The 14,072-nt window shown below is 35.2% G+C and overlaps 1 protein-coding gene across 5 annotated transcripts in view; it reads right to left on the reverse strand.

Moving 5' to 3' along the window:
* Positions 1-1,393: 1,393 nt before the first annotated feature.
* Positions 1,394-14,072, reverse strand: part of NEDD4 (NEDD4 E3 ubiquitin protein ligase) — a 56,365-nt gene continuing 43,686 nt past the window's right edge. For 2 of the 5 annotated variants that reach the window (XM_050713108.1, XM_050713106.1), the window contains 11 exons: positions 12,222-12,451; positions 11,481-11,602; positions 11,315-11,385; positions 9,613-9,708; positions 8,450-8,523; positions 8,251-8,311; positions 7,616-7,675; positions 7,398-7,505; positions 6,695-6,791; positions 3,477-3,549; positions 1,614-3,400 (listed from right to left, as the gene is read on the reverse strand). In XM_050713108.1, coding sequence (XP_050569065.1) covers positions 3,298-3,400; positions 3,477-3,549; positions 6,695-6,791; positions 7,398-7,505; positions 7,616-7,675; positions 8,251-8,311; positions 8,450-8,523; positions 9,613-9,708; positions 11,315-11,385; positions 11,481-11,602; positions 12,222-12,451 — 1,095 coding nt within the window. In that variant the 3' untranslated portion in view covers positions 1,614-3,297. Of the gene's footprint in view, positions 3,401-3,476; positions 3,550-6,694; positions 6,792-7,397; positions 7,506-7,615; positions 7,676-8,250; positions 8,312-8,449; positions 8,524-9,612; positions 9,709-11,314; positions 11,386-11,480; positions 11,603-12,221; positions 12,452-14,072 lie in introns of all 5 variants that reach the window. The other 3 variants (XM_035553752.2, XM_050713107.1, XM_035553751.2) reach the window with 3 other exon arrangements.

The raw sequence follows: 14,072 nt of genomic DNA on the forward strand, positions 1-14,072 counted from the left end.
GCAGCACAGCATCGCCCTGGTTGGTCAATCCAGCACCTGTTTGTTTCTGCCCCCCCCCCCTCCAGAAACCTCCCGGATTCCTTGCGTCCCCATGTGCTGGCCTTCTGGCAGAGGTTAGAGAACTAAGTCTCCTGTAAAAGCCACGGTTTGCAATCTTAGGACTCCATGAGATGCTTCAAGACAACCGTACCCACTTCCTTATGACAATTGGGTGACCTAGACCAACTCTTCACCAGGACATTATTACCCATAGTGGTGTCTTTTCTGATCCAGAACACAAGGCTCTGTAGCAGCAGCCTCTTGTCCTTTCTGAAGATCTCCATGCATCCAAGCACCTGCAGCCATATGAACTGTCACATCGTTCCTTGTTTTTATCTTGTGCCTGCATTCCCCTGGTCTCCCCCTGGCAACCTGCACTTGTGTTCAGGCACCAGAGTTGGGTTGCCTTAAGCCTGTGGCATCCTCCAGAAGGGCTGTGTCCCACCACCCTGCCCCAGTACTTAACATCATTGATCCTGTTCTCACACTTAACAGGCTGGTATTACCATTCCTCAACAAACCTACTTTAAAGCCTGCAGCAGGGGACTCTTCATCTTCTGTCACCCACCACCTATCAGTGTGAACACTTGGTTCAGGCCCAGCCGCTTACAAACCCTCCCCTAACATAACTTGTTCTTTTCTTAGTCTGTAACAGCACCAAAATAATTGTGAAAATTCATACCTTATGGTGGAGAAAAAGCCTTTCTTCTGCTGCCAGAAGTCACAAGCTTCCAGCTTTGCCCATCTTGGGAATTTCCATCTAGCACCTGCCCACCTATGACTTCCAGCTGCCCCTTCTTACTCTCACTGCGTGGTTGGATCATCTGCCTCCACAAGGTCTTTGTGAAGATCCTGGTGACGTCCTGCTCTTCATCCTCCCTGATGCTGTAAAGTCTGCTTACTTCTCCTGTAGCTCTTTCATTGGGCAGCTTAGCACCTTGCCCACAGCACAGCTCCTGCGGGTAAAGCCAGCGAGTCCCCAGGTCCCAGAAGAGGCACCAGGCACTCCATGATGGCAGCAGCATCCTTCCCTAGGAGCTCCCTCCCTCTGGTACACCAGGGTGCTTTCCATAGCTGGCATTGGAGACCATGCCCTGTGGCACATACCCACCACTACTGGGCAGTCCATGCTGTTTAGGACCAAAGTTTTGGGCCCTTTTCTTTGCCCTGCTGCACTCACCACTGATGTCTGTTAGCTGTGTGCTTGTCACCAGCTGAGAAGGGTGTTCCCACAGCAGGTGAACAGGGCCAGAAAATCAGCTCTAGTTTCTGTGGGGAATCCACCTTTGCCTCTCTGCTGTGTAGTGTTTCTAGGCTGACAATACAATGAAGGCTTGCAGTTAGCTACAGTTTTTATAAAAACATTTCTTTAATTTTTCAAAGATTGCATGTCCAGAGCAGAATACAGGGAAAAACTGTTTCTGCACCTCAACAGCTACATAAATGCAGTACTTCATTATGGTGGAACTACTGCCCATAATGTACTTATCAGTACTAAAAAAAAAAAAAAATAAATCCAATTCATATTAGTTCAAGACTAGTGACTTGCACTTGAAATAACCAAGCCACAACTTATTAGAATAAACTTTTATTTACTGCTCTCAGGATCCTCATTTTATACTTTAAAGTATGCAACAAATACTGCTACATTCAAATCTATACAGATTTACTGATATATCATTCATGTTTTTACAAAACTGCATATAGATTTGGGAAATCTGTATAAGTTACCTCTATTTACATGTAGTATTCTCAGCTCTAACAACCTAGTCAAAGAATAAAACAAAGGGGGATTTTAAATATCCCGTAAGACCCATTACATTTGTTACATAATTTACATATTTTTTAATAGAGATGTGCTACACGTCCTTCTTGCATATTTGTAAAGACTGTGACTAAACAGAAATTTGCTGGCCAAAGCTAGATACTGTCATATCCTCAGATCATATTGGTAACAAAATGTTCAAATTAGAGCAAGACAGGTATATAATTTTTTTCTTTTAGAACCAAGTTGGCAATTCATTTTAACCAGCACTTGCTCAAAAAAAAGTTAAAATTAATACAAAAAAAGTCCACATTTACAAAAGAAATCAAACTGATATTTATATGACAAATTGATCTACAATAAATTGCACATTGTTGGTTATGACTTTGGTTATACTGTATTAACAAGCTTGGTTTCTAGACTAACAGTGGAGAAAAATATAAAAACGTAGCTATAGAAACTAGCATAATCTGTAAACATATTACAGAACCAAATTCTGCCCCTGGTTACATGTGCATAACCGCTGTACAGTTCCGAGAAGTTTGCACATATCAGACTGCTGAACTTGGCCCAGAAAACCCTGTAAACATGTTCTTTATTGTTATGTAGTGCAATACTGCAAGAATGGATAATAAAGGCCTCTAACTACCAGTAACTAATACTCTGTGATACTCATAAAAATTTTGCTTTAAGATTAGTTTGTTGCAAAAAGGCTGAATTGAAAACATCCATCATTGAACTACAAATTTATCCAAAAAAAGTGATGAACACTCAATAAATCAATGACAGTATACAAATTCAGACAAAAAAAGGATATAATTTCTCATTACAAATCAGACTTATGCTGCTTGTGTCTTATAAAAATTCCTGATTTTGTTACAGTTTTAACAACAGCAAGATAGAAACAAATTTTAAAAAAAATGTGTAAGCAAGTCAATGTTCTGCAAACTGATGGCTGATGATGCAAATAAATGCTTTACAATGTTTTACCTAATATGCTGAATTATAAGGTGCTTTGGACAGATCTGTAGCAAACAGCCTGAAGCAGCACAGATGATGATATTGCAGTACACAAAGTGTGTTTGTATCTTTAACTGATTAATAATTTCAGTTGTTTCTCTTAAAGCAGCAATTCAAATTTACAACCTCTGCAAAGATTTCTTCACAGTTTTACTTCAGTAGTTTACTGCAGGACAGTCTGTCAAATACTGTAAGAGGCAACTGCTTAAAAACACTTTAGTTTTTGACTTACTTCGTACTGGCCCATCCAATGTATATATTGTAGTTATCAGCAAAGTACACAAAACTGTGGAAATGGCAATATGCATTTTCAAAAGTTAGTGAATTTTTTAATACTTATTTTACAAGTGATATTATGAAGATTTAATATCCATGTGGCTAAATATAACGGTAGTCCCTGGAAAATTCAAATCCGTTTGTAAACCCTTGAAATGAAGTTGCAGCACTGGACCGATAAAATTTTTGTCTGTGGCTTAATCAACCCCATCAAAACCCTGAGTATTTTCAATCGCTAGAAGAAGTTTATCCCATAAATCTTCAAAGGAGTCATAAGGAGGCAAATCCAAGCGATTAAAGCTGAAAAACAGAAAAAAACACTTAAATATTTTTATTACTAACTTAAGGACATAGTTTACCTAAATTAAATACTCACCAGGTATGAGCTCTTGGCAGTTTTTCCGGGGTACCCCACTGTTCAACTGTAAACAATTGTGGTCCATTTGAACCTGCAAGGAAGAATACTTCAATTCTCACCTGATTTCTTAATCATTAGAAATTCAAATTATGAAATATATTGTTCTTTTGTCATACAATTATGACTTTAGTACAGGAGCTACCTGTATGAATCAAATACAGTGTATACAGTGGTCATCAATCCCAATTTACTGATACTTTTAATTATTTCTTGCTACATCTTATTTTCAAGAGACTTTTACACCTTAAACTCCAAAGTCTAAGAGCTAAAAGCATATGCATAGTATCTAGCATTGAAAATTTTATACAGAAGAGAGTTCTATAAATAAATTTTCATATTTTTTTTCATGTAAAAATTTAGACATGTTTATCACAAAGTGCCAAGCTTTAAAACCTGGCAGAAATTATTCACTATCTACCTTTACCTAGGCAACAACAGAGCCAAGTAACTGAGAACTTTCTGAAATGCAGTGACCATACATGTAACTCCAGAGATGCAGATAAGCACCTGAGAGAACTTGTGGCTAGCAGCTGCAGCTCCTGCTACACCTGTGTCTTCAGCAACTGTCTTACAGCATGTCATAACTGAAAGTTTCTTGAATCTATCAACCAGCCCCAAGTGGATACAAAGGGTATTTTGTAACCACTTCCTTAAGACGTTGAGAGCATTTGTGTGTCTCAAAAAAGACTGTAATACAAAATCTCTGTTTTGTCAGAGAACAGGAGATGACCTCTGATGTTGGGTGCTATTCTACAAGGAGACCACCAATACAAATTGGAAGCTCCCAAGAAGGAGTAGCTCTCTGCCTTTAAAATGGAAAATGTGAAATATGTTTCAGATGAGTAGTAGTAATGACAGCTGATGTATACGGCTAAAGGTACTCTACACAACACCTACAAAATTATTTTGGTTAGAATTCTGATAGTCACCTTTCCTTTTTTCATGACTGCTCCAAAATTTTTTTTGACTATACAAGTTACAACTGGCAGTTCAAAAAGATTTCCTTTGTGGTTTTATGGAGAAATGAAAAAAGTGTATACATATTCATAATAAAATTAAATGATAATGCTAATAACAAATATGCACAGTATACCATTAACAAATAAGATGACTGCACACAAAGTTGCAGAAGTAGATTTGGAAGATATTAGCCAACACATATTAAAAAAAAAAAAACAAAAACACCAGACAATACATCCCCAAAGTGAAAATAAAACAAGAGGAGGAGAAAATCCTCCCACTACTATTAGCATATACAAAAAGGCAGGAAATAGCAAACAGTGCACAGAAACTACACTATGTACAAGTTTAGTGAAAGAATTTGACAGATGAGAGCAGACACTGAGCACTTTATCCTAAAATATCGAGTGGGATGGATAGATGAGTAGTTGTGGGAATATTTCCAGCTCCATGGTTGTTCAGCACAAAGGGCTGGTTAGAAAAGGCAACTAGAAAGCAAGCCCAGAAGAAGGATGAAGCAAAGAAACAGCTCTATACCTGGCAATGCATTCTACTATGCGAGATGAAGATCAAACTCCCTTTTAACAGCTACGTGGGAGTAAGCCTGTATTTTAGCTGTCCAACTAATAAACTAATGGCTGACAAGGCAGAACGGGGGCAAAGACAAGAAATACAAACAAGAAAGCCCCATCTGTTTTGTTCCCTAGTTCTCAAATTTCGGTCGATTAGCACTCCGTTTTTATGAGCAGAAATCCCTCGCTTGACCACAAGAGGGAGATGTGCCGCTAGGAAGCAAGCCCCACGAAACACAGCCCAGACGTGGGGAGCAGGAACCAAAGTGGCAGCCCGGCAGTAGCAAAAAGCCACGTACCAACACGGAGCGCTGAAGAACCACCTACAGTTCTTCAAATACAAGCAGGTACTGGAAATGTGACTGTGCTCAATACTGGGGTTTTGTGAGGATGGCATGCTGACCACAGTAAAGCAGAAATAACTGTAAAAGAAAGAAACAAAAAGCACTGTGCAAGACAACTGCTCATTGAATTTTTCATCAGGAGTGAACAGAACTAGAGAAATGCCAGAAGACTGCCTAAGGATATCCCAATCCCTGGGCAGCAAGGAGCTAAGTGCTTCAACTGTTTCTTTCCATATATCATTCCTTAATTCTACCTCTGGCAGTATTTTTAGATAAATAAAAAAAATCCCAGAGGCAGCAGAATTTTGATCAAGTTCCATTGTGATAAACACGTACTGCAGCTCCAGCAGTACCACAGATCAGGTGCAACAGTAGACATGCCTCAAGTCTGCTGCAGGCACTGTCCTTCTCATCGGAACTCACAAGTCATTCACTGATGGAATGGAAAAAAAGGTCAACCAAGTATTTAAGATGAAAATGATGACGGTGAAATGGGGAAGGTGAAATAACGGCTGGTATTTGTTCATAATTCTGCTGTTTCATAAATCACTGTCTTGTTTACAAAGACGGAAATGTTTATTCAATGTTCACTCAGTTGCATTCACATTTTAGCCTTAATAAAGTAGTCTAGCAGAAAACATAGTAGCTGATGGCAGCTGAAAACAGATTTCCCAGAAGCAAAAACATCCCCACCCTTTGTGGGCTGTCCTATCTGCTTGCCCACAGTCTTACCACAGTGGGCTTTCTGGCTTTGCTATTAAAGTCTACTCCCCACAGCCATCTGCTTGTTCCACCCTCCCTATGGTAGGTTCACTACTTCTCCTTTGGCTTTATGTTTAACCCATGTCATTTCAGTAGTCCAATTCACAGTATATCCTTACAAACAATTGTATCTAAGTGCAGCTTGTGGGCAGGTAAAAGCAGTTAGGGAACTCAAGAATCTGCAGTTAACTGCTGATGCCAGCGTGTCTTTGCACTTTATGCAACAGAATCTTCTTCAAGCTGAATAAAGTGTTAAACAGGGATTTTTGCAGCTCTTTAGAGCTTCAAAATCTAGATTCATTGGAAAAGTCCTATACATTTAAAAACTCTGAAAAAGAGAATTAAAATGAAGTATTTCTAGAACATGGGAAATGTGTGTGTGATCTAAGTGAGTCTTTGCTAACTTTTCTTCTTATACCTGTCAGAATACATTCATTTTAAAGCAGAAATTGAAAAAGAAATTTTTAATGACAAATATTGTGAAAACTTCAGTATCATGTTTTGTTAATTAACTGTGAACACACTCATAAGTACTCACCATACAGCTCAGCAAACCCATTCATAGGTACACGTGATGTGCCAGTAACAAATTGCAGTAATCTTATTCTCTTTTCAGAGTCCATCATTAAGACTGCCTATGTACGATAATAATTAAAATTTAAGATTTAGTTGAGGTTTAAATTATGATTTTACATAGAAGATTTTTTCTTTATTTTACATATATATAAGAATATATATATATATATTTAATGACGTCGTCTACTTCTTTGCCTATTGCTAAAAGCCATTAAGTCAACAATTTTTAACAGCATTAATAAGAACACGGTTGCTCATTTTGCAAGCTGTAAAATACTTCCCTTGAAGATTCTGCCTCTATATTTTTTTTATTTTAAGTTTCTTGATGTTATGAACTAGCAGCCAAATTCCTGTTTTATCAAACAGAAGACTTTAATGCCTCTTAAGTATATCAATGCCACAGAAAACTACACAAAAATATTCAACCCCAGACTTTTTTTTTTTTTTTTTTTGGAAAAAGGTAAGTTATCAGTAGCATATTGTATTCTTACCGTGCATCTCATGTATGGTTTTCTTACCAACTTTCTCAGGAGTTTTAGTGTACAAATATTTACCTAACTACTGGTGAATCACATGATAACCTAACATAGCTGAAAGCTGAAAAGACGCAGCTTTTGAACAGGTTTTCTTGTTAAAAAAAAAAAAAAAAAAGAATTTAATGATACCTTCCAGAACCATTGTATTACTTGATGGTTTACATTGTAGCCATTTTTGTATTTTGTATGTAGTTTCCAATCAGCCACATCCACATCTCCCAGTCCACACATTAACAACTACATAAATAGGAAAAAAAAAAAAAACAAAAAACAATCAAACCAAGGAAAGTGTAAGTCAGTAACATTAACTTCCAGCATATTTGTTTTCCTTTCCATGATATACTTACCTCCAGCTCATTTTCATCAAAAATTTTAATCAGATCCTGAGGTATTAGTTCAAAAAAGCCCTAAAAAAGGTGAGGGAAGTTTTTAAAATCAAGTTAACAATATTTAAGCATCTTCGTTTACTAAGAATTGTATTTTAATTATAGTAAATAGAGTCTAAGCTTATGTTTATCAAATACAGATCTTTGGACACCAGCAGTCCCCTGTGTGATTATAGTACACTTAATTCTGACATATTTCACATTTCTTTACTGTGCTCCACTCAATGGTGAACATATAACTTTGAAAGTCAAATATGTAATATTACTTATACAAATATGGATAAGCCAACTAGTTTAATTTAATCCTATTAGTCTGATCTCATTTTTATTTTTTCAGAATTCATTAAATAATTTACACTACTGCTAAAGCTGTCAGCCAGGATTGAGGAATAAGCCAACTTTTCAATATGAATTAAACATTTCAGTAAACATTTACCAAAACTACTTAAGACTGAGAAAATTCAAAAAGTGCCACTGCTTTTTTTATACCTGTAACAAAGCTATCCGTGGGTCTTTACGATGTCACATTCTAAAAAATTTTTCTTAAGATTACATGCAACAAATTCTAAAAATACCTTTTGTATTTAAAATTATACCTCTTTAAAGGCTGCCATTTGTTTCTGTACTCTGCTCACAAATCTCCACTGTATTACAAGACTGTAAAAAAAATTGAACATTTTAAATAAAAACAATTTGTAACAAAATCAAGTTGTTTTGTGTATTATAGCCAACACATAACCCCAATTATCAGAGGGGCTATCCAGGAAGATATATTGCACAGTGACCACTACTTACTGAATATAGTCTCTCTTGTTCTTGTTGGTGACAACTATTTCTGATCCACCACTTTTCAGTTCATGTTGATGGGTCTAAATTTGGTACATAGAATTAGCCTTATATGAGATACACATGTAACAATTCATGCATTAATATTAGGTAATTTAGGTAACTTTGAATACAGAATGTCAAATCTATGAGAAACAGAACCTGTTTCACAGGTCGCTTGAATAAATGGATTTTTTTTCCTAATGTATTATTCAGGGATACCAGACTACAGTGTGGCAATGTTGATTTTCTTTGACCTGCTCCAGTGATTGGAGCTGCTCTTAAATTTGTACACAGGTTTTCAGTAGTGCTGGCTTCACTAACTGCACATCCAATTACCAGGCCTTTTTTCCAAATTCCCAGGAAAAACACTTACAGAACAGTTCCAGCCATTGCTCCAGTAAATAAGTGAATCCATATGCATATCAGTTACTTAATGATTCATACCACCAGCACCTCAGTAGACAAATACCTCATTTTCCAATTTATTACAAATGCACTTTTTCATGCTCCTACTTAGGATCTAATTTAGTTACACAAGACCACAAAGGCTTATTATCCTACTTAAATCTCACTGGCACCTGTAAGGTGGAAATACCTATGGTATTTCTGTGTGACCTGCATCTCAGACAACATTCTACATAACACTAAACTGGTTTATTCCATAGTTATCTTGTACAGCTTAAAACAAACAAACAAAAAACCCCACCCACACTATTATTACCTCTGAGGGAAATTTACAACTCCAGTCATTTCCAAAAGGGCACATACTTTCAGTGAATCATGTAAGAACAATCTATCCCCTAGATTAAGTAATGGGTATATGGATATTTTAGTCTTATTTGCATTCACAGCAACAGCTAGCTACATTTCAATGCAAGTATTAAGAAAAAAGCATAAGCTATTGTTTTTAAGGCTGTGCTTATTTCCAAGTCACGTCACTTCCAGACTAACAAAGCACTGAATGAGTATGTGCCAGCTAAAGGAAGAAGCTGAGTAAACAAACCAACATGACTGAATGATGGATATTTTTTTTTAAGGTGTTCTTAATACCATAAAGATAAAATCAGCTAATTTCACAGGTCAAATGTTTTGTTTCATTTGTCTATTCTGCTTAACATAAGCATACTAACCTGTCCAAAAAGTTCTTCATCAACTATAAATCTAAGGTCCAGCTCTGCTGGATCATTTTCAAGAATCCATCTCAGAGAATTGTAATATTCACTATCCTAAAAGAGAAAATTAAAAGTTTAATGAATTAATACACAAGATTTATCTGAAGTAGACACAGCAAAAATCAGTGTTTCTTAAACTAATACCAACTGGATTAAAAAACTTCTGGTCTTTTGCAGACCAAGTGCAATAGTGATTTCATTATATTTAACTGTCAAAGCCAACAACAAATACTTCTCTACTAAAGGGAGAAGAATTATGTTTCAAGGACCCTGAAAAGCAGATATATTGGAAAGCTTCTAGCAATGAATCCTCAACACAATAGTGTATAGCTTAAAATTTGGGGAAAAAATGTGAAATAAGAACATATTTAATTGCATTTTATCTATGACAAATATTTTCCAAGCATAAACTATAGATCAGATTTTCTCTTGTTTCTTTCATTCACTATCGTCAATATTCTCATGGGGACATGACAAAGTAGAACATAGCATTCCCTTTCCAGATACAGTACTACATGGGGTCTGGTCTTCTGCATTAGGAAAAGCTTCTGTTTCAAGAAGCACAGATGTACAGGACAATGATGGGAAACCTTTCAGTGTTTGGTGTCAGGTTTAGTTTTAAAAATAACTATGCCAGTCTAACTACTTTGGTGCCAAGAGGTGGCACTAGTACAAATGGTGTTCCAGCATAGGCCTTTGAAGAGGCCTGTGAGGTTTACAAACTGATGTAATGCCTAGCTGGTACCTGGGTATTTATTTCACACGTATTTGAGCTCACGTCTTCTACAGCTCTGATGTAGACATTCCTGCTACAGTACAGCTCTTCAAAGAAAAATGGCCAAATAAAAAGAAATTCCATCAGGATTCAAACTGGATGCACAAACTAGTAATTCTGAAAAAGGCTGCTCAAATTTAAGTATGAGAGGAGTGCTGTCCGTTTGACAATGATTATATTTAATCATTAATGTCTCAACCTCAGGAATTGTTGAGAAATATACTTAGTTGGTTAGTTATTAAAACACAATAACTTGCGCTTCTTAAAAGCACAGTTACTGTAAGCATCAGGAACAAAGAATGGAACAAATAAATACTTGTTTCCTTTACCAGAAAGTAACTGCTCAAATTTGAGTAACAGATTAAAGAGATTTAATAGAAAAATCACTCTGCCACAGCTGCTCCAGGTAAGAACCATTATCAGGGAAACAAACAAACAAAACTTATCAAAAGGCTGTTTCCTCTGAAAATAGTATACTGAATTACTAATAAATATTTTCAACCTCTGGAAGTTTAAGCAATATGTTTCTGTTTAATAATCAAAATACACAAACTACTTTAAAAAACACAGTGGCACAGGGATCCCAGAGATGTTAGTATTTATATTTAATTCTAAGAATCTTACTGTCAAAAATATGTTTAGAAACATCATAAAGTTTAGCATCAAGTTTTCAATACAGCATAACTGACAGAACAGAGTTTAGGTCCGTCTGTTTTCCATTGAAAGTTTTAATTCCTATGCAACTTAGTTTTATTAAGGCTGTATCCTAAAATTTCCTTGAATTGTACACTTTCAACCTTCACAATGTCATTAATGTTATACAGGAAAAACTTAACATGAAAACCTAACATGTAACATAACATATGAGAGAGGTAAATTACATACCACAGACTCCATATCATGAAGTGTTATTGGTTTTTGTAGCATCATCTTGTAAAAAGGACGAATAAAAAAGGCTTTAAAGAAGAACAAAAATTGAACAGTAGGTAACAAAATTCAACATGTGCACAATTTTAATCTAAACATCATATTATATAAAATAAATACTAACCATCCAAAAGTTTGCCGTGGTAAACAGCCATTCCAGCTACTCGACCTATAAACTTGAAATATGACAGATGATCTTCATTGCAGAGTCCAGAGTTTGGGTTGATCTGCAGAGTATAGTTATCTCTGAAGTTGAGGGAAGCAGCAGGAAAGAGAAACAAAAACACAAATTTTTGTACTATTAGAATGGTCCCACATCAGAAGATCTGAAAGATATCATTAATTAAATCAGATACAACTTTTCACAAAGTTAAAGAAAAAAAGTATTTGGATTAGGAAATCACTAAACTAATAGTTAACTAATACTCAATGGAAGATTCTATTAGCTTAGCAGAAGTAACATTTTTTAAACACCACAAACTACCTTTGAAAGTTAGAGATATATCAAAGAGAAGTGCTTAACTCTGATTAATTTTAAAGGAGTTAGAATAATATTCTCAGCATTATATGTTAAATATTGGCTCTTCATACTGTAAGTAGTGGATGGTTGCAGGTGTACCTTTGTCTATGTAAAGATGACATGGCTTACTGCTGAAAAAAAATACTGATATTGTTTCCACAATATTCTTCTAACAAGTTAAGAACTAGTTACAGAGTATTTCAGTTATTATCAACTAAACCCTCACATGGTTTAGGAGGGAGAAGAAAGGAGAAAAAAAAAAGTAATTCAATTCTCAAAGTACACAGGAGAAATAGAATTGATCTCCTTAACTTAACTCAAGTCTTCTGGACCTGCATTACTTACGTAGCTGAATATTCAAACAATCCATAATAAGGATTAAACATTTCCTTAGAGAGAAGGAAGAACCATTCCCTGGCCACTCCTCCATAGTCTAAACCTTTTTCACCATCAAATTCAATCCAGAGTCTCGCTTTAAGGAAATCTGCTCTCTTTACAGCTATAATTCTTCTATAAGAATCCTCAAGGATTGTTGTGCGATGAATTTTCATTTCAAATCTGTTTGGAATATCACTCTAAAAAATAAGAAACGAAAAGAAATAAGAAAACAGAATGATAGGACAAAAAAGTATTCTTACAATATTAAAAGAAAAATCAACCTACTTAGAATTTGAAGTCACAGGAACAAGCCACAAGGTTTCTATTGACTTTCATATATGAAAATGTTTAAACAAAGAAATATCCAAGGAGATCATAACTTGCTGCTGCGCTTTCAGAGCAAGTCCCCTATAAACCTGGGATAAAACTTTGCTGAAGTATTAAATGAGAACAGAATATATTCTTGATTTCACTTGTTTTCAGCCAGTTTACTTCAGCAATTACTTTAGGCAAAATTCAGAAATTCATAAAAATGGAACAGTTTCAACCCATTTTGCCAGATGACAATGACGCAATGAAACTCAATATATTTCAGATTTCAAAGAACTAGTCATACGTTGCATAGAAATAATGGATTTCTGAATGCAGAATTGCCCAAAGTGGGGGAAAAGAATGGAATGCTGCCTTTAAATCTAATGCTTGTTTATATCCAAAACTAGCTTGGTCCAAGATGCAAACAAAAAATAATTAAGTTGGGGTGATTAGAGTGCATTATTTGACATTTTCTAAACTGCAAAATAATGTACAATATATATCAAATTTACAAAGTGGCTGAAATACACAGGTCTTTTTCACTATGTCAGAAAGCGAAAGAGTACAAACATCTTATTTTGAGTTGCAAATAAATGTTTCAGAAAAGAACTTCAAAGAACAGTACAATTAATTTCTAAACCTAAATGTAACTGATTAAAATAGTATTCAATAAGTCAATCTCAATTTAAATCAACCTATTACTTTAATTACCATTTAGATAGTTGTGAGTGCTTAAAAGGCAATGGTAATGTACAGTTTACAATCTACACGTCTATTTCGTAAATTGCTACGATTATATTGTAGGCACGAACTGTCTATCACTTCTCAGATTAGGGTAATAACATTTGAATAGATGGTAAGCTTGTTTTAACTATGAACACAAAAAAATTAGATGTGTTATGTAATTACATACAATTTACAAGTCAGCTCAAAATGCATATGTTTCAGAAAGGCTAGAGACAAATTTGGTAGTTAAAAGGTGAAATACAGGTCTAAACTCAAAGGCTATTATTTTACATAAATACAAAATTATATATATAATATCTATAATATTATATAAATATAAAAAAAATACAATATATAAAATAACACCCAAGGATACTGAATTGAATGGCAATTGTGCAGAGATGTATTGTTATCTGGATATCCAGATGCTAAGTGTTATAAATATACTTGTCACTGCCAGTTTAAGAAGAACTTGCAAATGAGATTTATAGATTTAAGATTTTAAGGCTCTAACAATTTATTAGTCATCTAGCCTGATCAGATTTCTATCTGGACAGTTTAAAATCTATTTAGAGAATTTCTATTTCCATATTTTGACTTCCAAAACTATTATATGCTGTATCAGTGATTTCCCAATTTTTCTGCTGACAGGCTACTTCTAGGCTAACTTTTTAATCTTTTAAAATTTCTGCTTTTCAATTAGATTGCTTTCAGTCTCATGGCTCCATAGTCAAAAACCTGTTAGATTAAACACTAATTGTAATCAAGTTGTTGCTTCGT

This window comes from Cygnus atratus, chromosome 11 (genome assembly GCF_013377495.2).
Source record: "Cygnus atratus isolate AKBS03 ecotype Queensland, Australia chromosome 11, CAtr_DNAZoo_HiC_assembly, whole genome shotgun sequence".
In the NCBI taxonomy this organism is placed as follows: Eukaryota; Metazoa; Chordata; class Aves; order Anseriformes; family Anatidae; genus Cygnus; species Cygnus atratus.